Here is a 27,383-nt window from a genome sequence, read left to right on the forward strand (position 1 = left end):
CACCCTGCTGCTTCACACTCCTTGTCTCCACTCCCACCCCCCCCCCATCCCCCTTCTCTAATCCTACCTGGAAACTCAGCTGGGCTTCACACCACCTGCCCTGCCCCCATAACCACCACCTTCCTGCCCCAAGGAGCAGGAGCTCACAATATTATCACACAATATTTCAATGACCTCCATCAAAACAAATTTTGACTTCTTCCTTTCTATTGTAAATATTGCCTTACTCTGACATACAGTGAGAGTAGAAGACTGGCGAGTTGGTGGAGTTGGTGATTGAATTCTGGTCCTAATATCTGCCTCCTCGTAAGGCATTTGAACAAAATTTTGTTATTATAAAAGTTATACTCCTTATGTTCACTGCCTTTCTGTCCATATATTTTGATCACATTTTGATTAATTTGGCCATTTTCAACATTGTCTTTCATAGTGCTTCTTCTTTCGTGTGTGTGTGTCTGTATATATATATATATATATATATATATATATATATATATATATACACATACTTTGCACACATACAGGCATTCATATATGTATATATATGTAGACAAAATATACATATACATACATATATTCATACATACAAACATACATACAAACAAACATGCATACATATACTGAAACAGGGTCACCCCATCCAGCCCAGGCTGGCCCTCCTAACCCTCTTCTCTCTGCTTCCCTAGTGCATGAATTGCATTATATGCATCATACCCTGCTGCAGGCACACAGCTTATTTTTCTTCTTTAAATGCACTTTAAAAATTCTTTTATTAAAGACATTTTAATATTTATTGTGGATAAAGTTATTATTCTTTTGTTGTTGCTTTTGAGCAGATACTTTGTTTATTTACATTTCTATAGTTACCCCGCTTCCCTGTCTCTTTACTTTATTTACTTCCATTTCTATAGTTACCCCGTTTCCCTGTCTCTTGCAGGTACTGAATGCTCCTGAACCTTACAGCTGCGAGGTAAGGCTGAAGCCAGGATCGTGGGAATTTCTCACTACTATTTCACTTCCATATTTTTAAAAACACTGTATTCTTAACATTCTTCTGTCTTTGCCATTTTAGATTATCTTACTTCATGTGATGTTCAACAAGAACTGTTTTGTTGTGTAGAAACCTGTGTGATTCTAGCCTAGCAACGGCTGAACCAGGGCCCGACCCCACAGCCTGGGTTAGGCCTGAGTGCACACAGCGAGCACTTTCATAGATAAACCTGTGAGAACCCAGGACAAGGAGTGACCGTGGAACCGGACTTGAAGAATAATAAGCCAAGCAAGAGCAGCAGAGGAGAGAGAGGGAGAACCAAAGCGGGACATTGTAAGAGAAGAAAACATTTGCAGGAAGAAGAGAAGAAAATGCTTGTGCTTGAAAATGTGTGAAATGGTAATTGGTTTTTACACATCAACTATGAAGAGGAGGCAAAGGTGGGAGAGAGGACACTTCCCCCTGTAAAGGGGAAAGAGGAAAAGGCAGAGAAGAGACTAGCAGAAATGACACCTTAACCACCATGGTGCTATGGTCACCTTCAACTGGTTACTAAAACCCTTCACCCTCAAGACACAGAGTTCTCCGAACTAGATGAAAATCCACAGGAAGGGGTCAGGTGAAGACACCCGTGTGCTGAATTTCAGACCCCCCAAACACAGCTAGACTCAGTGGAACAGCCTAGTTTAAAATACAAAACTAACACACAAAACCCTTATTAAAGCATCTGTGGTGGCAGGCGTGGTGGCCTGGGTGTGTGCATGAGCAGTAAGCACAGAAGCCACACCTCATGTTCTTCCTGAGACAAAAAGGCATAGATTGCAGTTCCATAAAATTAAGAAGAATAATCTACAATTCCAAACATAGGACTGGGTTACTATAAACTTGTGATATACAGATATTAAAAGTAAATGTTGTCATATGTTTGGTTGTGAGCCTAGCCTTTAATGGCTGAGCCATCTGTTGATGTGGGCGTGGGGGATGGGGACACCCTAGTGGAGACCGGGTGTGGGGAGGAGTTATGGGATGTGGGGAGGAGTTATGGGATGTGGGAACAGTCAGTGGGTGGACCAGGAGGGGAATAAAATCTGGAGTGTAAAAAAAAAAAAAAGAAGAAAAGAATAAATAAATAAATATTGTTTGTTTCTTCAAAAGTTTGCATCTCTCAAAGAGTTTTCAAAATGTAATCACTAATACTTTTGTTCACATAATAATACCAATCCATTGTGGTTAGAGAGGAGACTGAGGTTTTTGTTTACACACGGAAATAATCTGTTAATTTTTAAGCTGCACTACCATTTGTATACAAGTTATCTCACCTCTTTCAGACTGTTCTATTGATTCTCCTCTCTAATCTTTTTCTGGCTAAAAGAGACAGGACACCCATGATTTAAAAAAAAAAAAACAAACATGAGGAGTGAGATCTGATGTGGGAGAACCAACACCCACTGCCTACCCTAGAATAGTCACACTTCCTTTCCAAATAGAATACAGCTTCAGACAGAGGCCTCTTTCCTCTGTGCCTGGTTGAAACATCTGGGTCTGAGCCATTGCACTAAGTACCCAGGAAACAGTAGTCAGTATTTACTTCTGTGTAGCCCTTAAGGGTTCCTGTATCCTTAAGTAAGCAGTAGCCAAAATTTTTGTGGCTAGCCTTTTGGGTTCTTGTATTCTTAGGTACTTCTCTAATTTCGGAACAGGTACATATGTGATGAAGGGGTTTGTAAGACATCAGGTTGAATTTCCTAACATGTTCACCCCACAACTAACCAGGCAGCTAAAAAAATATGAACCCTTCCATTTGAGACTAGTGAAAACGACAGCCTTTTCCCCTTCATAAAAAGCAGCATTTCCCCTGCCTGTCATGAGTCCCAGGTCACTAGTAAACACATAAAGTCATTTATGAGTTCTGTAAATTTGTTGAAAAGTCAAGGTTTTGCTGTTCCACACAGTTTAATTTTCCCAGGTGTATTTCCTATGTTCATGGCTAGGGAAGGGGAAAGGGGTGTGCCTTTCTGGATACCCCCTCTGCTCATTTCTGATCAGATTTCATTAAAAACCATAGTCTACTAGTTGGCATTTCCCAAACAGACTGCTTGCTTCTAAAAAGAACAGGGCAAGCTTCGGCGTTGCTTCACTGTGCTGTGACCCACTGTGCTGTGACCAACAGACACATGGCTGTTTTTCCCATTTCATTTCCTGCATCATACGGCTGGCGAATACAGAGCAAAGTTTACTATTGTAACTATTTGTGTGTTTTCAAATAAACTGCCTTTCAGGAAGCACTTCTCAAAATGCAGGAGTATTTTGATTCTAAACTTAAAAAAAAAAAAAAATCCTATGACCAGCAAGTGTTAGTGTGTGATGGCCCGATCCTCAATTACCTGCCACCTCAAACACTCGCTTCTTGAATGAAGTGACAAGATTTCCATCCTTCCGCCTGAGTAAGGGACTGCTTCTCCTCTCTGCCACTTTCTGTTTTAACCTGGACCGCACCTTCAAGTTGGGCTCTGAGGCTGGGGATTGAGACAAAGAAAATAGATAAAAATTAAAAAATAAAGGGCCAAATACTCCCGTGTCTATTAAAAAAAAAAAAAAAAAAAAGCAATGCCAATCTTCTCCCAGTCCACCATTCTCAAATTAAAAACCCAAGCATATAAATAAGGTGTTAACTCTAAATTAATCAAACAGATATATATAGTAGTTATTTTACAAATAAATTGTTGTCCTTCTCTTAACATGAATGTGAAATAGAATCAAGAATAACTTTTCTACTTAACTTTTTCTAGCACAACTGGGATTCTTAATGGGAGGTTTAATCACTAATTACGGGTAGGTCTGAGTAAGATTTATTATGCTTCACTGGCTGGCCTCCTAATTCTCTCAAGACTGAAATTCAATAACCACTAAAACAGTAACTTAATGTGAGGTTGGAGACTCTGACCTGACTCCTGGTAACAAGAAGACACCTCTACAGAGCGTAATTTATGTCTAATTCTGACTCCTGAAATATTTCTTTGTCAGTAGCTTCTAACCTAAAACGCTGGGAAAACACACTGAAGAGGATAACACAACAAGAATGGGTGTCCCTGTGAGTAACTCCTCCCATGTCCTCAGAATCCAGCTAGGAAAAAGGAAAGCTGACCAAACTGGAATTGAACATTTGCAGTTAGGTTTTATGCTTGAAAATACAAACTCCCCTCACCCATGTATATGGTACTATTTCTTTGGCTATATTATTGCAAAGAGTGAATCTACATGGAAATGATTGATTATATTTTAAATAATTGTTTAAAGAATAAAAGCATTGAAAATAATCTTCGTGTAGCAGAAATATATTGCAAGTGTTGTTGTTGATGGTGGTATGATCATACGGCTGTGTCTGATGAAAACAAACATTTTATGTTTTCTGTCTTGCAACACTCTCCTAAGTATTTTGTAAATACTAACTTGCTTATGTATAAAACATGGATATGGTATTGACTCTATCTGTAATGTTATAGTATTGATGACAAGGTCAAATTACAGAGGGTTAATAACTTGTCCAAGCTATGGAGGTGATGGGAGGAAGCCAGGGTTATATCCAAGTACCCAGAGCTGCCCTGAACATGCCAGATATTCCACTTTTTCTTACAGAGAAACCTCATACAAATTGCAAGATAACTTTTGTAAAGTTCCAGTGATTGTCCACCCTAGACACAATGTTCCTGGAGTTTCTAATCATGAAATCTTGCCTTTTAAAGACAAGGAGCAGCAGAGCTCAGAGCACACTGCACAGTCAGACATCAAATGCCTGTGCTTGTTTGCTCTCCTGTTCTCTTCCCTGCAGTTGTCAATTTAAACTGAGAACTACTGCATTTCCCAGATATAGAAATAATGCAAGCTCTTTCTTTTTGTGTCATGTATTTGATATTGTGCCTGAAAGTATTGACATTATAGAAACGAAGGACTCTGAGACCCCCAGTCTTTACTATGATGGCACTGTCTATGCTTTGCCTATGACCTACTCAGAAAACAAAAATAACTGAGATTGTTCTCCAACTGAGATCTTTTCAAAACTTTCAATGAAGCCTAATGGATTAAACATTAAAAATTAGCTGCCCAGAAGAAACAAAACCACTGACTTATCACTTCATGAGGCAGCGGATGGGAGACAGAGGATGCTTATTGGTAGCTCGCTTGTCTTTGTTCATCCTGCCTTCTCTTTCTTCCTAAGTGTAAGTGATCCATGATTTTAGAACCAAAGAATAAGTCGGTCCTTCGCCTTCAGCGAGTGAATGGCTACTTGCTCCTGCCATTTCTGGGTGCCTCCACATTCCTTTAACCCTGTTCAGTTCCATGCAAAGAGCATTGGCAATCAGCAACGAAATAAGTTCTCTAGTCTTTCTTTTCTTTTTTTTTTAATCCATCCATCAATTTCTTGGCATCAATAACTTGCCTCTAATGAGTAGAGTCCTCTATAAGTTGCAGTAAATAGAGAATTGAGTGGAATAATGTCTTATACCTGATAAACCACTGGCTGCTTCTAAATCAGAAAAGCTAATCCTCCCGAGATATTTGGCAATGTTTGAGACATCGCTGGTCATCTGTTTGGGAAGATGCTACCAGATTTAACACGTAGAAGCCATAGGTACTTCTAGTCATCCCAGAAGCCGAGGGTTCGCTCAATGACAAGGAATTATCTAGGCCCAAAGGTCAGTAGTGTAAGAAACCAAGGGGGCAATTAGTAAGTAGAAGCTGTCAGTAACTATACCGCCTGCCATGGGATGAGTAAAACAGACAATAAGAACTGTGGGACATGATCAAAGAGAATGTGAGCAAGAAAGGAAAAGTGATCAAAGATTGAGGAGTGCTCACAGGGAGCCTTGGTAATTCATTTATCCTTAGAAATTATTTCTCAAAAGTTTTAAATCTATTAATTTCCTTTTCTAGGGTTGTTTGACAGGATATGACTGTGTATTTACAGGGTAGAGTATGACGATTTTGAATCTTTATATGTTGTGTATTGATCAATTCAGAAAAATCCAGTTATCCATTATCTCATACATATGGTATCTCTGGGGTGAGAACATTCAAAATTCTCTCTGTGGGGACTAAAACCGAGCAGAGAAGGGGGGAATGAGCAATCTATGACTGGCCCAAATTGAGACCCATCACCTGAGCAAGACCCAGTCTCTGAAACTATTAGTGACACTCTGTTATGCTTGCAGATAGAAGCCTAACAACTGTCCTCTGAGAGACTCCACCCAGCAGTTAATGGAAACAGATGCAGAGACCCACGAGTAAACATTAGTTGAAGCTTGGAGAATCTTGAAGAAGAGTTGGGGTAAGGATCGAACAACCCAAAGAGGACAGGGACTCTACAGGAAGACCAACACAACTAACATGGACCCTTGAGCTCCCAGAGACTGAACCACCAACCAAAGAGTGAGAATTGGCAGTGACTTGATGTACTGTGGGAGGGGGGGATTCCCATTCTCAGAGAAGAATGGTCTGAGGGGATGCAGGCAGGATCTGTGTGGGGGGCACTGGGAGGAGAGGGGGTTGATATTGAGATGTAAAGTGAATAAATAAATAAATTAATGAAATGAATAACAGCAAATAATTTCTAAAGCAATTTCAAAATACCAATTAGGATGATTATTAATCAAGAATAAGCACTAGATTACTAAATATTTTGTTATACTGATGAGTCTTTCTTTGGGAAACTCAAGGAGTTAGTACACCTGTCATGAATGTTTGGCTCTATGATCACAGGAGAAAGTCAAGTCTATAAGTACCAACTTCTGACCTTCTGTGGCATGATTCCTTCTTCCCTGTTACACTGGACATCTGTCAGCTCAGATACCTAACGTTTTCCTTTCTGAGTTTTCCCCTGCTGTTCTTTACCTATACACTGTCTTTGGAAGCGATGGCTCTTGCACTCTGTGACTTTAAAGGGGCCAGTCTACCACCTGTTCAATCTGTGTCCTGTATGGAGATTATGCTTTCTGGGGTGGCTCCCGCTTAAGTCAACATTCTCACTTATTCTTGCATTGCAAACAATTCATCAAGGTATAACACCAATATGAAAGACACTGGTGAGGCCCAGGTTATCCTAACCTAATTAAAAAAAAAAAAATTAGATCCTCGGGCATGGTGGCCCAATCTTGTAATCCCAGTGCTTGTCTCTTGGGAGACACGAGAAGGAGGACAAAGAGCTTCAGAACAGCCTAAGGCTACATAGAAAATTGTGATTGAAAAAAAGAATGCAAATTAGTTAATTAAAAGGTATATAATTAGACAAACATTATGAATCCTTCAAAGTGTTATTCAGTATATTCAATAAGAGCATTACAACTTGCAACTCTCTTGGCTGGTATAATATGCATCTTTAATGTTACAAGTCAGAGTTTCTACAGTATGATATTATTTCTAATTATAGTCATTTAAAATGTGAAATTTTATATAAAATTCTTTAATAAAATCATTTTAGGGACGTTTGTCTCTGAATAAATAGTCACATTTGTGGTAATATGTGAGTGTCATTTCCTACAGAATTCCACTTTAAGAAATCCTACAGCACATGTCTTTCTGTTCTCTCATTGTAAATATGCTAACAATGTCTGCTTTTTAACAGAGAATTATTCCTTTTCAAAATTGGTAAACCTTACTCACTAACATAATTTATTATGAATCTTTTGAAGTACTCGTGATATAATATTTATTGCTTTTTGTGATTATGCAAACCATATGTGTTTTGGATGTTGAAGACTAGACCAATTAACATACTCTAATAACACATTTCTTTTGTATTTTTCATGTCAAAATTCTGAAAATGAGAATCAAATAATGTATATGATTGTGTTTAATAATAATATATGTCTTGTTCTGTCCCAGGCACTTACATTTTTTTTTTTAGATTACTTGTATTTACTTTGCTTTTCACTTAAAAATCTGGCTTAGGTAGATGTTCATATTGCTCATATAAAACAATCGAGGATTTGCCTATAAAATTTGAGTGATGTAGTGATATTCATTATACTTTGTTATATAAAGGATAACAATAACAAGGAGAGTCTACACATTCAGTAGGATGGCAGTTGGATGAATCTGTCAACACTGAGGGTGTGAATATCTGCCTGAATATTATACTACATAGTAAAGGGTCAATTAAAGGCTAAGATGGATTTAAGGTTGCTAAAAGATTCCCCTGATTTGGAGTGGACCCACAATTGTCACACAGTTTTTCTCTATAGGTATAAAAGAAAACCAATGCATGTCAGATTTCATAGCTTGAGAACCAGCAAGACTAGTCAGTTTGGCTTTGAAGGTAGAGACTGGTGCTAACATTCAATAGCTGGAAAATACAGGAAAAAATGACTACCAGGAGATTCTACAAAGATGCACAACCCTGCTGACATGTAATGTTAGCCCAGTAAGACTAATTCCATACTCTAACATGTAGAATTGTTAGATAATAGATGTGTTTCTTCTCTTACCACTTCAGTTTGTGGAAATCTGTTAGCATAATCATGCTCATTGTAACTCAATATAACACTGAAGAAATCATTGAAATTATAGTTCCTTTGCTTTAGAAGAGAATTATATAGAATTTCAGCATGTTTTGCCTTTTTAAGTCAATAGGTGGTTTGAAAATCAGTGGGGGCTGGGGGAGGACACTGTACTTTTTCATAGGGGTTTCTCATGAGAAACTCGAAGGCAAAGAGGAGCAGCTGTATCATCATCAGATAAATGTGCCATGGTGCTAACATGGCTTTAACCAGAACATATTATTTGGCAGTTAAAACTTTTAATTAGAGTTGTGATTTGAACAGATTTTTGCCAAGTTTATATATTATAGAGCCTAAAAGAACAACTATGTTTGTTTGTTTGTTTGTTGGTTGGTTTGTTTATAACAGTCTGTTTCAGGTGGTTTAAATGCAATGATTTACTTAGAGGTAGTAAAAACAGGTAATATGGCTGAGATTACTAGTCTGTTGGCTTAATTAGATGCATCATTTCTTCATGAGTACTAAGCACCCGACAAGAAGACGAAAAATACAATCCTCTCTTCAAATGCCTATTGAGCATTTATTCTGTGCAAAGTTTATCTTGGGATTATAGAAGGAAAAAGAAAGATGGAGGAAGGTGATCAGTCCTGAAAGAAAGAAAGAAAGAAAGAAAGAAAGAAAGAAAGAAAGAAAGAAAGAAAGAAAGAGAGAAAGAAAGAAAGAAAGAGGTGAAAGAAAAATGATCAACCTGGACAAGAGTAGAGGCAGGAGATGGAGGCAAAGATGAGTCCAGTGGTCAAGCTTGTATGGTTCAAGCAGAAGCAATAAAAGAATAAAGTCTGGAGGAGTAAGTGTTAGGAGTCAAGATGTGACAGCCTACTTCAAAACTGTTAAGGATAAAGATCTTAGAAGGATCTACCAGGGGTCCACAAAAGGCATAAAATCTAAAACCGTGATTATATTAGTGATGAATACTGGAAAACATCACAAAGCAGAAAACAAGCTTGTCTAAAATTGTTATTGGTATCTATAGTTGTGGATTCGGATCTCTGATTATGTTTTAAAGGGAAAAAAAGTTGAGACTGTCTTTGTCTTGATAAGTCTTCAATTTTAAGCTTAAAAGTTAGGCTAACCACCATCAGAAACACAAACTGGTAGGAAAAGAGCAGAACTAGAATGAGGAATGTTCAGAGAATACCCCATAACTTGTGGTAGAGGGCTTGTAAGAGCCAGAGATTGGTACCTATTGCTATCTGTAGGGGAGTTTTAATACAGCAATATGGCTGCTCTGACAAGAGATCTAATGACCTTCTAGGTCTCTGTGATCTTGCAGGAATGCAGTCATTCTACACATCTGTAATCCCTCTAGCTGGAACACAGGAATGAGCTTAGTATACACATTTAATCCCTAACAATGAAGGTAAAGTTGGTTTGTATAATGAAGCAGCTATATTTGAAAGTGAAGTCTAATTGAGTGGCAGACAAAGTAACAAATCAGAAAAAGATTTGATAGAATGAGTCAGAGATAGGATACACTCAATTCTCAAGAGAACAAGAAAGAACTGACTTAAGAGGGCAATAAACAATAAACACCACACACACACACACACACACACACACACACACACACACACACGGTGAGGGCAGTCAGTTTAACTGGGACAGTTCTACAGAGTCAAGTTGCAGGTGAAGACAGAACCATCCAGAGAAAGAGAAGGAGCCAGAAAATCAGAGTAGACTAACAGAGTTAGTTTGAGGCCACACAGAATATTTCAGTCAGAAGTGGAGAGAAGCCAGTTTTAGTCATTCAAGCTTGGAGAGGGGTTTGGGAGAGAACATCTGAGTTGAACCAGTCAGCATGAGTTCAGAAAGAGTTAGAAATAGTGATCTTATCTATCAGTAAGCCTCTGAGATGGCAATTACATCTCATAAATAAAAGTTACTTTTACATTTGTTAATCAGTGTTTTATGGACATTCATGAACCTACAGCAGTGGTTACCTGCTTAAGTCTTACACAAAATCAAGCCAGTCAACATTCCAGAACGAATGTGATGAGGGTAGCGTGGGAGGTATGAGGCCCTACCTCAGCCTTGGAGATATTGGCAGTTGATGGTATGAGAAGAGGGAGAGTTATTTGTCTTTGTTTTTTACTTGATTGTTTTTATTGTTGTTCTAGTGTGGCTTCTGATAAAATGCCCTTGTGCCAGTGAACACTTGGCACAAGTCAAGTGACTACATGCTTGTCACTCATATGCATATGTATCACTAACTGCACCTTGTTGGTTTAAGAACGGAAAAATTAGATGAATCTAGGAGGGGGTATTCTGGGGTCAGAAGGAGTTACAGAAGGATCATGGGAGAAGATATGACCAAAATACATTGTATACAGTTTTAAAATTCTAACATAAATAAAGACTATCAGGAAAATTAAAGAAATGTCAGAAAGCAGGGCTGAATTGTAGGCACCTCCTGCTTTACAGGCTTCCTCTGTGAGAGACGCATCAGCAAAAACATAGAGGGAAGATGTACAGCTTGTAAGGCAGACAGACAGACAGACAGACAGGGTCAGTGAATTCAGAGCCTGAGAGAAAGAAAGAGAAGCCAAGAATGCCTAAAACAAATCATCACACAAACTCATAAAACCAAAACCTAATGATTTGGAGCTGCTGAAAGTTCCGGGGTTCCTTTTTGAATATTGATCTGGGCATAAAATTGAAACAACTCCAGGTTTGATACCAAAAGCAAGAAGACAAATGTTACATCCTTTATGAGAGAGTTTGGAAATAGTATTAAAGTAGGTCAACCAGAAGGCTCGGACAATGCTCACATTTCTTAAGGCAATGGTTAAGTAAAGCCTTTTAGAATCATACTCTGAGCAAATTGGAACCAAAGACTATCTCTTCATCCACTCTATGTTCTTGATATAACCAAAACTTCTTGTTTAGCCCAAGTGCTGAATGAAAAGTTTGCTTTCATTTCCCTGGTTTCCCATTTTATTCAGGAAATATTTGAATGGGTGAACTATGAAACGACTCTATTTGAGTAGCTTGTATTAGAAGATTGATTGGTAAAGAAATTCTCATCTCCATCTCCCATTTAACTATATGTAAAATATATGTAATGCCTTGGACTATGCATTCTAATATAATTTCTACAACAAGGTTGAACAATACTTTCTAACCAGTTTAAAGTCTCAACCTGTAACATGGGAAAATTTCAAACTCACAAGCTCATTGCAGTACTTTATCTTTTTGATAGAAAGAGGGGTATGGCTGAGACCTACAAACAGTCATAGTTTTCCTACAGGCACTCCCTTCTCTTACTGAACTGGGTATTTTCCTGTGACCTCATATGATTCATCTCTTGGATGCCCTGAGTAGGATTGCTAAATTCTAAAATTGACTCCATGATTTTAAAGGAAGCTTGTAATGCTACCATGTCACCTCTGTGTTTCTGAGACTTTGTTTCTCTTCCTGCATTCTGCACCTCAGGCTTTCATCAGTGGATCCTATATTGTGTTTTCCTACCGAATTTGGATCCCTGAACACAAGCCTAATTGTGCAGACCATCCCTAATGCCTACTCTTTTCTCTTCTAGGCTGCTTATAAACTCATTTTTTGTGTGTTTGCAATAAGTAGGTACATCATTTCTTCAAAAGAGCAAATAATATTATAGTAATAAATCCTAAGAGAAGTCATTTTTCCCTGAATGTATAAGTAACTATAATGGAAACATAGTATCAGTCTTTAAAAACACCAGTAAAAGCTACATAATTACTCTTCAAGTCAGATTTTTAAAATAAACTTTTGTAGATATAAACTTCTTTTTTTATTTTTTAGGTAGGTACTTCTTTTTTTTATTAGCTATTTTCTTCATTTACATTTCAAATGCTATCCCCTTTACTGGTTTCCTCTCCGAAAATCCCCTATACTCTCACCCAGCTCTACTCTCCAACCCACCCACTCCTGCTTTCTAGCCCTGGCATTCCCCTGTACTGGGGCATAAAATCTTTGAAATCTAAAGCAGTTTGTCCCTATTTTACTTTTGTAGTGCCTCATATCATGCCACAGATCAAAAACTTAGCTTGTTTATTTGTTTATGGCAAAAAAAATTGGTTAATCCAATTTTAAGTGAAAACGTTTTATGATTAATATTGTTTATTTGAAAAAGTTAAATATTTTGATGTATAAAGAACATATCAATTTGTGGCTTTAAAAAATTTCCTTCCAATAGGAAATATCTGTTTCAGCCACCATTCAGTACAAATACCCATGCTATTTTAAAGTATTTAGATCATGGCAAATGGGATATGTTAAATGGCTTTGACTTTCTGCTTTAATATAACGGATACAATGTAGTACGTCTCTTTACAATGTTATTAAGTATTTAATGTCTTTTCTCTCTCTTTAAATAAAAAAAACAGCACAAAAAATGAGGGGCTGGAATGTAAAGTAGCAGTAGGTGTTCAAGCCTGCACTGCACCTGCATCCCCAAGTGTTCCTCTGACTGCAAACAAGCAAGAAACAAGAAGACATGTGTGCAGGATTATTTTATGTGGTCATTAAGCTATGTAGGTAGGATGCTTAGAATACTATCTAGCACAAAGAGAAAAAAGTTATCTACTCCTATCACATAAATGTATCTGTCCATTAACACATATTATTCTCTTCCAACTTGATATTTTTGATGGGACTGAATATCATGTCAACACAAGCTGCCACTTTCTTGCTTGTTGATATTTCATCATGTGGAGAAACAGTGCTTGAAGATAAAACACCATCATATTCATGGTGCCTGATGTTCGCCTTGACAGAATGTGTTCTTTATTACCCAACCGTAGTTTATATCATGAAATTTACAGAATGTGTCACAGAGGAATATGGTACTTGTTTCACAATTGCAAAAAGAAGACCTTAAAAGACTAAATTATATACATAACATTTAAGAACTAAATAAAATCTGCATTTTGCATCCATTAGAGGTTTGCATATATTTATGTTGTATAGTAGTTGGTCATTTAAAAAAAAGTAGTTTGAAAATAGTATAGATGCATCACATAAAAATAATGTTATCTGAACTGCTGAGAGCACAAAATTAAAATACAGCTCTGACCACTGGAAAAGTGACACTGTTAGGAGAAACAGTATGTCTCTGGGACTAACCTAGGGAGCAAGAGAAAATAAAGATGTAGAACTGTAGACTCCAACACCAATGCTGGAAGGGGGAATGGAGGAAGAACCACAGAATGCTCTCTGCAAGCCCTGCTACTTGGGGATTTTGTATTTAAACAGTGAGAAGGCAATGGAAATCTGAAGAAACCCACTGAGGAAAAGCACAATATCTGTAGGAAAATTCACACAAACTTTTGAATAGGAGAGTTGCCAGGCTCATAACTACCCATGCGAGGGAAGAATGCTGGCCAGCCTTTCACTTTTACATAAATGAGAACTATATAAACTCTATCCAGACATCTGGAGAGAATGGCCAGCAAGTCCTCCTGACACTCTTGATGTAATCAATTTTATTGTAATGGAGACTGATTCTAGGTTGTTCATGAGCCAGGATGTTCAAGTGAGATAGTCCTTAGAATTTTCCTGAAAAACTAAGTAGTAATGTTTGCTTTTGTGTTCTTAAGGTGTGAACAGGAAAGCCTGGGGCTCATGGGTCTCCCTGTCAGTATTTAGACAGTACTGCTATGCAAGGAGCCCCGAAGAACTCAGAATAGGCCTCACTATGTCTAGTAACATTTGAACACAATGGCTTCATAACATCACGTGAGCGTCCAAACATGAAAGGTGCAATCAAGTGACTAGATCCCTATTGGAGCCAAACTGTCACAGCTTTGCCTGCCTTGGCCAATACTTGTGCTATGTTAAAGGAGAGTCACTAGCCACAAGTGACTATTTAAAGTAACTTAAAGGACTCAAAAAGGTGTAATTCTAGATAATGCTAGCTCCATTTCCAGTGTCCAGTGCCAAGTTGCTACATGCATCTAGGGGCTACTGAACTGGGCAATAATACATACAGAATGTTTCCATGACCGCTACAAATCCTATTGGGCAGTGTGCTTCTGTGCTATTCTTAAGGAGCCGTTTATCTTAAGGACAGCTTTAGCATTTCAATAAATTTTGAGGCTATTACTTGTATGTATATGAGATCTTTTAATATATACACAACAAAACCAAAATATTAAAAATCAAGTGACACAAATTTTATATCTGAAAAATGCAGGCATCTCAGTATCTTCACTTAGCTATGTTTTCAAGGGGATTAGATGTTTGTTTTCACCCAAGAATTCTGGAAACCTCGAAATATGAAGTAGCTCCTCATAAGAAGATTGCTTGTTTACTCATGCAGGGTTTTTCTGTGTAACAGAGCCTTGGCTGTCCTAGACTTGATTTGAAGACCAGGTATCCTTGAACTCAGAGATCCACCTGCCCCTGCCTCTAGAGTGCCGGGATTTAAGGTGTGTGCAAGCATCACATTTAAAAGCCATCAAATTAGAAAGAAAAACATAAAGGCAATATGATATGTTGGAATTGGTAGATAACTGCTAACTTTTATTAAAAGAAATTATAGCCACCCTGTGAGTACAGATACAGAGAGATCAAGAACACAGGAGTTATGGATGAAAGCAGGCTATCCTACATAGAGACATATGGAAATGTCTGTAGCAGGCTAATTTGAGTAAAAATTGAAGACAAGTCACTAAGGAGCAAAGTGTTATATAACAGAAGAGGCTGGGAGATCTGGAGAAAGACAAGGGCCCTTGATGAAAAACTACATATGCCTTAATAAGCTGTTGTTATGTGCTCTATTAAAACACTAGGAAAGAAGAAGCCGCTTAAAACATATGAATGGTAACGTCACCCTACATGGCCAGATTCTCTGCCACCGGGATACTTTTCTTTCAAAGGAACCAGATAACCAGAATAAACCGTAAAGAAAACAGCATTATAAATATTTTACCTTTGAAATAGTCACAGCTATGTCTAAAGAAAAATAAGAGGATACATTGTGTGGAATATTTCCCCAGGGCTTCAAGTTCTATAGTTGTGAATTTTACAAATTAGGATTTTTTTTAAACCATTCTCCTGACTTTACAACAGATGGCCAAACATTTTAAGAGTCTTAATTATTATTTTTTGCCAATTTTTCATTCCAATCTTATCTAATATGTTCTGCCTGCTTCTAATTGTGCATTTTATGGGGAATGAAAAAATATTTCATTATACTTTGCCAGAGTGAACAATTATATTGAATATGAGATAAGATTATGCAACAGCAGTCATTTTTCACCCATGATGTTTTCAAGTAATTAACATTTTCTTATCATTATCTTCATGAAATAAAATAATAAATTTCCTCATATAATGCCATTGGTCTATTTTCATTAGATGAAAAATCTGAAATTCAAAACACTTCAATGGTTACAACGTTCAGTGACAAGGTTAAGAAAAGAAATGCCATTCAAATTCCTTTAAATCCCATCCTGGTGTTAATGATTCCTCTCACAAATGTGATGCTACCAGAGTGGCAATATAAGTACTGGGGTTGCCATGTGTCCGGCATCATTCATGATACTGGCATGCAGAGCTTTCATTGCTCACCAAGAAAATATGTCCCATAATGTACTCAGAAAAAAACCCTGAAACTAGAATGCACGGGGACTACACAGATCGAAGGTAAGCACATATCTCAGCCATGTCCATTTGAGGCTAACTCTTATTATTTCTATATCTTGTCTTTCCACACTATACTGGCTTTTCTTCACTAGTGTCCCCTTCAAGTAAGTATGTTGATGTAGGCTTTCAACCTTCTTATAGGACTGATTAATTATCCCACGTGTCACAATTGATACTTATCTTAACCTCTAATTACCCACCATACTAATTGCATATACAATTAGTAAAACCAGTCTTCATTTATTGAACTATGAATTTTAATTCATTATAGTCATGTAATCTAATATAATCATACTAAATCTTTGGATCAAATAGTTTTAGGAACATTATTTTCTACTATGATTGTTATGATTTTAAAGTGAACATTTATATGTTATAAATTTATATTCTTCATTTATCACAGGCAAAATTACTACTCAAAACTGATTAAATATCATAGTTACTTATACTATAATAATTACCAATATGAAGCAAATATTAAATTCAGTTGCCTTGTATTAATAAATTTTATTTTCAAAGTACCTGAGATTTCTGATTATTGGATAGTCAAAAAATTGCTTTCATTTTCTGACCTTATCAGAACATCACAGGTTGATTAATACAAGAAAAACATAACAAATTTAATCCTCATAATCCCCAAATGCGTAGACTGGTTTATCCTCTGTTCCACAATATTTAATCACACTTCTTTTTCAGTGTAACAACTATGATCATTCTGCTGATTCCATTAATGAAGAATAAGTGATACAGAAATGGGGGAATGAAAAAAAAAAAAATCTCCATTTTACAACTGCATCAGGATCCCAGTACAGGGAGAATGGACTAGAACCGAGGGACCAGGAAGACAGAGGCTATTTAAAAATCAAGTCTTAGTGGAATCTCAAGATAATAGAGATTTGGGGGTGGCTAACATAGAAATCAGAAAAAACTGAATCCTCTGGAAAACACAATTTTAGCAAATTGTTTTTAAAAGTGGCCAATTCCAGCTAAATGACACAAATGTTCATACTGAAACCATAAAGATGGGACTTTTATTTTCCATTCTATCTTTTCTGCTTTCAATAAAATTACAAAAGGAGCCAAAGAAAAAGAAAAACACAGCTTGAAGAGTCAACAAAACTATGAGCTTAGACTGAAAGGCAACACATTCCGGAATCACTGGGGATTTAACAATTAACTACAAGTAATGCACTTAAGTCTCTAATTGAAGAAGCTGAGAGCAGAACAGATGGTTTCTTTAGCCAGAAACATGGAAAATACTAAGAAGGAAAGAAAAGAGTTGTGTTGGGTCGTCAGATGTCTCAACAGGTGAAGGCACTTGCAGTCAAGCCGAAATTAACAACTGCATCTTGATGTCCAAGCCACACAAGGTGGAAAGAGAAAACCAACTCCTGCAAGTTGTCCTCTGATCCTTCACACACGTGCACATGCACGTGCATGCTCACACATACATCCACACAGAGGGACACAAATGGATAAAACATAATACTTCCTTTAAAAAACAGGATCCCAAAAATAAAAATCCCAGTAGCAGAAAGAAAGAAAGAGTCTCGTTGATCAGCTCATCAGGAGGCAAGATAATGTAGAAGGGAATGAACTTGATGCCTATAGACAACAGCTCTCCTTTTACAACAATGGATTTAAAAAGTGACACAGAGATCCTCCTATTTATTCGCTGAGCTTTTTCAAGATACAGCAGGGACCATAACACGTATCATCTCTCTGAGATAAAGATCACTAGCACAAGACCTGCACAAGCTCAAGGTGGACAAAACCCAGAAGGGAGGAGCAGAAATGAGCACAAGTCTCCATTCCTCAACAAGAAGCTATTTGTAAATAATAGTTGAGGAATGAGGGAAATTGAGTTTCTTCAATGAAATGACACTGGTATATCCACCATTTTTGAGGACATGCCCCATGCTCAGGAGCAGTTAGGCAACCTACATCTTGGACTATGGTATTTGATAGCTTTTTTGAGAGAGCACAGGGGCAAGAAAGTGAGATAGTGAGTCAGAGAGCAAGAAAGGGGGTGTGGGGGCTCTATCATGATGTTGGGAGGGATGTCTTATCTAGGGAGAATTAGGATGAGAAAGAATACAAAAATATACTGTATGAAATTCTCAAAGAACATTAGCAAAACATAGTGAAACGAAAACAAACAAAACCAGCAACACAAAAAGATATGAGGAGGGGAAGAAAGACACTAAACTATCAGCTTGCTTTAAATACTGCTCAGATCTAGAACATGTTGTCCTCTGACTTGAAATGCATGAGTACATATTAAAGCAGACTTAGAAACCAAATACAGAGAACGTGCCACCATGAGACCGAGAGACACAGATCTTTACTGTGGTGCTGTATCGTTTGCAGATGCTGTGAAAGAAGTCAGAGGGTCCTGTGTACTTTCGGCAGCATATGCTTGAGAAAGCATATAAACTGGGGGCTGGAGAGATGGCTCACTGGTTAAAAACACTGACTGTCCTTCCAGAGTTCAATTCTCAGCAACCGCATCGTAGCTCACAACCATCTGTACTGGGATCTGATGCCCTCTTCTGATGTGTCTGAAGATAGTGACAGTGTACTCACATACATACATACATACATACATACATACATACATACACATACATACATATACATACATACTTACAAACACACATACATACAAACATACATACATCTTAAAAAAAAGAAAGTGTACAAAATTAAAGATCCACTTATCACTAACATTGTTATGAATTTTTAAAAAAATGGATGATAGGGTTTTGTGTTTGTTTTTTTGACAAACCTTGATAGCCAAACTTGGTACTCACTTTAAAAAAATATAGAATCCAAACAAAGACATTATACAACTTCTCAATATTAACTCAAAATGGATTATAATTCTAAATGTAAGGTATAAGATCATAAAATTTCTAATATTACAACATAGGTGCTTATGTGTTCAACAAGACTTTAATACAATGCTAAAAATATTATGCTTGAAAAAACACGCTGCTAAGTTTAACTTTGTTAAAAGGGGAGTTCTGTTTAGTGAGAGACACCAACCAATGAAAGAAGCAGGGCCTAGTTTTGGTGGGTAAAGTAACCCAGAAGATTGCTTATAATTTGGCTCAGTTAAGTTGAAGACACCTTCACACAAAATCCTGTAGCTCTGAGAGCAACCACTAAAACTTAGAAGCAAGCAAAATGGCTTCAGCAAGCAAATTGGTACATCAACAGTGGTTCATGAATATGAAGGAATGGTGTTCATTGGTAATATTTGATAAGATTCGGGTCATGAAAAGACACAGAATAATATTAAATGTATAAGGCAATGGCTGGCTTAAACCATGACTACCATTGGTTGTCAACTACATATTCAACCAACTAAAATGCATATGGCTGGTCACACCTATGGGGATTTTTTTCTTAATTAAATCCTTTGAAGTGTGAAGATGGGCTTCTAATCTGGATCTTTGAGGTAGGAAGATCCACCTTTAATTGGAGCAATACTTTCTGCTTGCACCCTTCTTCAGGATTCTGATGAGACATTCAGCCTCCTGGACTTAACAGCTGGATTCTTGGGTCTTCTGTTCATAGGTGGCTATTGCATTCGATGTACCAAAGCTTGCAATCATTCTAATAAATCTATCTCCTATATGTAGAGGTTCATTCTATAAGTTATGTTATTCTAGAGAACCCTGACTAATATGAATGCCAAAGAAAAGAAGCCACTGTGAAATGGCTGCACAAGTCTATCTATGTGGCATTATAGGAGAAAGTTCGAGTGCACAAAGTATAAGGATTTATTTGTTCATAATTTTGTGTATGAGTGCTTTTCTTGCAAGTATGTATGTTTGACATGTATATGCTTGGTATACATGGACCTAGAAGACAGCATTGGATCCTCATGGAATTGGATTTTCATATCATTGTAGACTACTATGGGTTGGTAGGATCTGAACCCAATTTCTCTGCAAGAGTACAAGAAAGCTGTCTCTCCAGACCAAAGGAAAAAAATGACTACATAACCCTTTTAAGGTTGGTAGCATGGAAGAATAGGTCAGAAACAGGCTTTTAAAGACAATGATAGAATTCTGTATAAAGCTATAACAGACAGATGACATGCATCATGTTGTGCTAAGCTTGCAGGTTACTTATAGACTCTATTAATGATAATGTTGACAGAGGCTGACGGGAAGGAAGATGGCTCAGCATGTAGAGAACTTGTGTGGAAAGTGTGAGGTCTAGGGATTGTATCTTTCCCACTGAGGTAAACATGAGATGGGCATAATAGTGTATCTACGATACCAGCAGTAGCTAGAGATAGGACTGCCTAGGTAGATAAGTGGATTTGAAGAGTTAAGAGGTTCAGCAAGAAACATTGTCATTTTAAATAAAGTGAAGAGCCACGGAAGAAGACACCCAGTGTCACCTTTTGGCCTCCATGCACAGGTGAATACATACTCACATGTATGTCCAAACAAACATTGAAACTCTGACATACATGAGCATTACCTATACATGCAAATAAAGCTAGGTTGATATTAGAAGATATTGATTAGGATCAATGTAAGAACAATGTGCCATTTTCTCAATCTACAAGTCAAAGGCTATTCTAAAAACTAAAGTTTATTGAATAAAAATAAGTCAAGTTTAAAAAAAAACACCACACAGTGCAATCAGTTCTCCCTGCATGGTAAAGACTTGCAGTACTTGTTATTTCTCTTAGACCTCATGCCAAGTTCTGAAATGCCATGGAACATATAAAGCTATAAAAGGGGAAGAAGAGAAGGAGGTAGAGAAAGGAAGATGGAGGGAGAGATCTTAGGAAATTTCAAGGTAATGGTCTTTTGTTAACACTGGTTTGCAATGACTTGAATGTATCCCCGAGGTTCCACAGCCTGACTGCGGACTGCTGCACCAGGAGATATACACAGCTGTATGTCCCAATCCTGTCTCCTTTCCAATTTACTTTATGTGCAAAATTCCAATGGCCTTCCACAACCTTAACGTGTTTGGATCCCTTCCATCTTTGAGTCATATTCTTGTATTGCTGACCATTAAAAATGAATGTTTCGGTAGGGCTGGAATAGTCTTATTAGCCAAAGCCAAGGCTTTATATGGCTTGTGCACTTTAAGAGGTTAATATACCCTGCCAGCTTGCTTTGTTCAGAAGTATTAAGTGGAAAGACTATAACATTCAAAGAAAGGCAAAGTTCACTGGGTAAGACCTTGATAATATAATGGAGTATTAAACCTCTAGAAATTTTTGTCATAATATTTTATGAAACATATGCATATACTCACTGGAACAGAATCCAAATTAAATGGTTTTGAAGGTCAGTTCAAAGTCACCATGCATGCAATATCTCTAGGAGAAATATGCACTCTTTTGAGAATGCCAAGACCCAGAATCTCCCTTCTTTATTTTGTTATCAATCATGTAATGTGCTGGAGAAGGAGGGGAACTCTAGTTCTATAGCAACAACACTGTTTTTAGGCAAAGCATATCCAAATGTCCCTATCAGCTAACTCTTGTGTTGAAGAACAAGTCTTAGTGAGAGGCATACTTTAAGTATGGGCAAGAATATATTAAATAACAATTATGTTATTCTCAATTTCAAAGCCAGTTGTGCACAGACATTAGTTGCAGGATAAAACAAAAACAAAAATCCACATCATTCCACAGAGATAGCTCAGCAGCTAAGAACACTGGCTGGTCCTTCAGAGGAGATGGCTTCAATTCCCGGTACCCAAATGGCAGCTCACGACTGTCTGTAACTCCAGTTTTAGGCTACCTAACTCCAGTTCCAGGCTACCTGACACCCTCACACAGACATATGTGCAGGTAAAACGCCAATACATATAAAATAAAAATATTCTTTAAAAAAGAAAATAAATGGGCCTTTATTATCTAAACATATTAGAGGGCCCAAAAGCAGAGAATCAATGATCTATTTTGCATGAGAAAGATCAGACTTGTTCAACAATATAAGACTTTTATAGCTGGCTGTTCCTTGGTTGTCCCTGTCTGAAGACAGGAGTGTCCTGAAAGCTCAGAGATACTCACTGTTTAAGGGCTATCCCTGGGGCTACCTTAATCTATTTAAAACCATTAAGATCTTTCTCAGCCTACTTCTAGTTTTATTCTCTAAACCTTAATAATGCATACAAGGAACTCAATAAATGGTCAGCATGGAAGAAATGAAAACTTTGTAGCACTGTATGTAGTTCAAAGGACAGAGCTGGTTAATTTCCCAGGTTCCTTTAGGTCTGAGTGACATCCAAGTGGACAGCAGAAGGAGATACTGTGGCCTTAATGACAAGGACTGACTCTATCTTAGCAGTCCTGCTACTTCTGCAATATGCACTCCAATATTCTAGGTTCAGTTCAATGTGATATAACTTTGCATAAAACAAACAAACACACAAACAAAAACAGCCTAAGAAGCCTTAAATACATTCCTCAATTACCATGAACATTTTATCATGGCAAAACTTTATTGTTTACTACTTTCAAATTGACTTTTTAGTCAGTGGATTATAATTGCTGAAGTACTGGTCATTAAGTGGATTATTACTGCAAACTTACTGCCATCTTCTTTAGAGTTCAAAGATAAGCCTTGTTTTCTCACAGCTCATTTGGCAACATACCAAATGGGTATATGTCTGAAGAATTTGAAGACTTCTGGCTGTTGGTAATTACTGATGAGCATATCTGAATATTTTTGTGTGGAGAAAACACCTGTAGCTAATTACATCACACTTTTCTTAATCAGACAATGGAAATCAAACAAGGAATACTCTGAAATCCTATACAATTTCAAAGCATTATCAGCCGTTCAAGAACTTAATTGATAGAATGTTTGAAAATGTCTGGTTTTACATAAAAGCAACCTGATACTTTATAAAGATCATATTTTCAGGAGAAAATGAAGACATTCCAAATGCTGGGCAGCTACAGAAAGTACACCATTAGATAGGCCATGGCTTTTAATATACATTATACAACACATAAAGAGGCAGAGGGGACTTCTTGAGTATTTACCCAGATTCAGATCAAGGTACCTAGCATGTACCCAGAACAAAATTTTGTTGTGGATTGAGAATTTTAGTGAGAATAAATTAACAGTTTGTGGTTCATTCTTCATAGAAGAAAAAAAAAACTGTTCTCATAGAAATAGAGGCATCTATAGTACCAATTATTTAGTACTCATTCGTTTTGGGGGGAAGAAAAGGATTTTTTTTCTGAATTGTTGGGGGCCAGAGATGCCACTTCTCTCAAGGGCACCATCAGTTCTATGCCAGAGCCCAGTCTCCCTGGTAAGAGAACAGTGACAGCCACAACCATGTGCTCAGAGAATGGGGGTCTTCTAAATGTGTAACTCATTAGGAACTTTCTGCCATAAGGAGACTCACCCTGTTTTCTTTCCTTCTCATGACAGTTCCTTCCCTGACTACTGCAATGTCATAAAATTCTGGTCAATAGTGCCTACATATGCCACTAAGTATTAAGTCTGTAATTACCATACCCCTTTGCCCAATTTTCATAAAATATACTCCAAGGTTCTGAAATACATAAAGCTTCACTCTTTTTCCCTCCTTTTGTCCCTGACAATTTAGTTATAGGAAAGATATGATCTGTTGGTAGCAATGTCAACCTCAGATGCAATACATGAAGCTCGGGCATTCTGCCCTTGGCGTTGACTCTTGCTTAGGTGTTCTACTTCACCTTACTTCCTAGAAACGCCAAAATCTCTGGGCTATAAAAATAGAAAGGCACCAATTGCCTACTGAGGCTTAAGCACCCTTTCCCTATATTTGGGCCCATATAAACTGAATGAAGGATAATAAATTCTTTTCCAGGCTTGATTTTATTTTTAAATCTTCATTATGCCACAGGTAAATTATCTGACAGAAATTAGCTACAGTATGTGTTTGTACAGTCTACACCCATTTAAATTACTCCAAATTGCTTGTAAAAATGAATATAATTATTTGAAATCACCACTCTGTAGAATTTACACATAAATTACAGAGATATTTTTTCTATAGTAAAATAAAATATATTAAACTATCTATGAAAATCTATTGGGAAGTTGTGGACGTAAAATATTTTAAATCGTTCAAAAGCTATATTTCCTAAATATTGATAGCTATTATATCATATTATTATATAATATATTATAACATTATAATATAATGTTACATATTATATTATTTTTATATTTTATAGCTGGGGAGCATACACTCATTAAAAAATCACATGTCAGTGACATTCAAAAGGAACAGAAGATGGGAAAACATATACACACACAGTAGAGCAATAATACTGTCCATTAAACTGTAAATAAAACACTGTAAATTGTGTATCTTCATAGTGAGATTATGAGGGGCATATCTGCACTGAGGGCTGCCATCCAGAGAACATTAATTAAACACATTACTCAGAAGTAAGCATCAGCTAAACTGATGTTCACTACATCAATAATTGCAATGTTAAAATTAAAAAATATTTTTGGGCAAAATGAAGCTTACTTTATTTATCTTTAAGCGTGTTAAAAAAAAGGGGGACAAGTAAAAGAGGATATTACAAGCCTTTAAAATGAACAAGAGTTATATTTTCTGAGGAATGACAGGCTCATTTTATTTTGTCTTTTGTTGTAACCTTTATTGCTAATCCAGATATGGTGAACTTTTCAATATGACAATAATTCTTGATTATATAGTGAATGGACTCATGCAGAAATAAAGAAAGGAGAATTACACATCTGTGTGCCTCTGTATATCTAGGAATTGTGTCTGCATGTGCTCATGGTGTGTTTGTTTCAATGTGACATTGAGTATGGGCATCTACCTACCCTTCGAGGTCTTTAATTTTAATCTAGAGCTGAGGATAACGAAGGTGAAGGATGCCAGGAGAAAGGAAATGGGGTCCTTGTGTCAACTTACCAGTTTTTCTCAAGGGGAAATCATCCTTGCTATCTTGAGCTCCTGGTAATGTGTACTTGTAGGATGGAGACGTTCCACTGAGGGGTGGAGAGCTTTGATCCAGTGATGTGTGGTGGGCAGCCCTGCAGAAAACACAGAAGGTTCACATCGGTGCTACGTTAGTTAGCACATGTGAGTCACAAATACTCAGTTTCCCATGCTGTCCAGTGCCTCGGCTGCATTTATGTCCTTCCCTTGTTGCGCATCCAAACCACAGCCTCATGCATGCAAGTTCACTGTAGCAAAATATGGAGCGGTGCAGGAGGCCTAGTACTGTGCACCTTACATTCGGTCACTCAGTCATGTGGAAAACTTCATCGAGTTAGAAGTAAGGATTGAGATTTCTATAATTTGAAATTACTATGTATGTGATCTCAAATACCTTACCAACAACAACAAAAAGCTACTGTTTGGATCTTTTGGAATCAGCACTATAGAACAGCCACAGCAAAAGTGAGGACATCCAAAGACCTCGGTACTCCACATAGCAATAGCCAAGTCCACGAGGATGATCTTTGCACTAAAAAGACAACAGCTCCGGAAGTCTCAGAGTCCTGACTCCCATGGGCACTCCAGATGTGTGGGAAGGAAAGCAAATTCTCCTTCCATATAAAACCAACTCCTAAAAAGTCTGTGCTCTTCCTTGGAGGAATTCATTGAAAAGAAGCAATTGTGCTATCGGAGAAGGCTTCAGAGGACTGAACTCACAGGATCCAGTGTGTACAAACACCACACTTGTTATATATAATGGAGAAAGTTCCCAGGCCACAGGGCCACTGCCACACTGACTGATCCACCACAGATTTTATTTGAGAAATACTCTCAACAATGAACTTATTGAAGATCATTTCACATACTGGTAACTGGTAAAGCATCGAAATGTGTCCCTATCCCCTTTGTATGCAGAGGGAGACCGCTCCGTTGAGAATTCAAAAAAATTGCCCAGAGCCGCATAGTCAATTGCTAAAATTAATGATTTATGGTTAGCTGGAATTATATTCCATGATCACTACTGACATGAGGAACCATGTCTAATATACTCAAGGGAACTGCTGAAGAATTCCCCACAGATGAATTATTTCCTAATAGTTGTTTCTCACTAGAGACTTTTCTTTAAATCTGCTAACTCTGAAAGCATTATGAATCAGTCAGGTATCACGTAGACAGTTTTAGGTAACACAATCTTATATATTTCAGATAATTTGTGATACTGACTGGTTTCTCAGGCCAACTGATACAAAGGACACAATTGTTTAGATGTCTGGAATATTTTGAAGTCTGCTTGTTACCTCAGTTTTAAATGAACAAGAGAGTAGTCACCTACACAACAGACTCAGAAGTGGAGCAACTGTTCTTTGAAACTTGGCATGCTTACAAATTCCATAAAATAATTAGTATTGACTTTCTGTCCTTGATACAAGGGACTGAAATATATATTCACACAGAATTTTAAGGCCATTCAACAAACACGTTTATGTGAGAACTGAATCCATTATCCAGTAGCCTATTATCAAACATTATTTGTATATCTAGTCTTTGATCTGATTCTGAGAGGAAAAACACATTATTCCTATCTCACAGAGGAAAGAATGGCATTTTATATAATATCTCTGATGAAGTTGGGGAAACGAGGTCCCATAAAAGCTCCAAGAACACCATGTATCTTGTTGTCTGTCTGTATCTCAGCAGTCAGACTCTTATTTCACTGGTGGAAAGAAGTGAGCTACAGCAGGGAGGGCCTGGAGGAGTTAGCGAAGGCTTAGGCTTGTTTATAGTTCTTCCTCCCTTACCTTCATCCCCTTCTCTTCTTCTTTAAAAACAATAGAAAAAAAAAACAGTCTGAATTTCTCAAAATAGCTCTAGTTTCCATTTTATATTAAGCCAAATGAAATGAAATAAAGCCATAATCTGCTAAACATTTATAAATTCTGCACTGATATCAGATGTACTAGATGAGGATTCAAAACCATCTCTGGGTCCTCCCGGATTCCACTTGTTCATTCAACAAAGAAGAGGATCTTCTCTGCCCTCACAGTGGTAAATGCTAACCATTACTGAGCACTGCTTGCTCCTATTTACTTTGTAATGTTTTTTGTTTGTTTGTTTGTTTGTTTGTTTTCCTTAAGACCTTATTAGCAACTCTAGAGGTAGGCACTGTTGTACTCCTTTTTGTGGAGAAGAAAGCTGATATTTAGAGATTTCCAGAAACTTGTGGCTACACAACTGAGAAGTGGCAG

General features: G+C 37.3%; 1 protein-coding gene across 32 annotated transcripts in view; it reads right to left on the reverse strand.

The window, feature by feature from the left end:
• Positions 1–27,383, reverse strand: part of Hdac9 (histone deacetylase 9) — an 869,516-nt gene that overhangs the window by 356,811 nt on the left and 485,322 nt on the right. For 24 of the 32 annotated variants that reach the window (XM_030246984.1, XM_006515264.4, XM_006515266.1 and 21 more), the window contains 2 exons: positions 25,108–25,229; positions 3,376–3,507 (listed from right to left, as the gene is read on the reverse strand). In XM_030246984.1, coding sequence (XP_030102844.1) covers positions 3,376–3,507; positions 25,108–25,229 — 254 coding nt within the window. The remainder of the gene's footprint in view (positions 1–3,375; positions 3,508–25,107; positions 25,230–27,383) is intronic. The other 8 variants (XM_017315248.1, XM_011243913.1, XM_030246992.1 and 5 more) reach the window with 1 other exon arrangement.

The sequence above is a fragment of the Mus musculus genome, chromosome 12 (assembly GCF_000001635.26).
Source record: "Mus musculus strain C57BL/6J chromosome 12, GRCm38.p6 C57BL/6J".
NCBI lineage: Eukaryota > Metazoa > Chordata > Mammalia > Rodentia > Muridae > Mus > Mus musculus.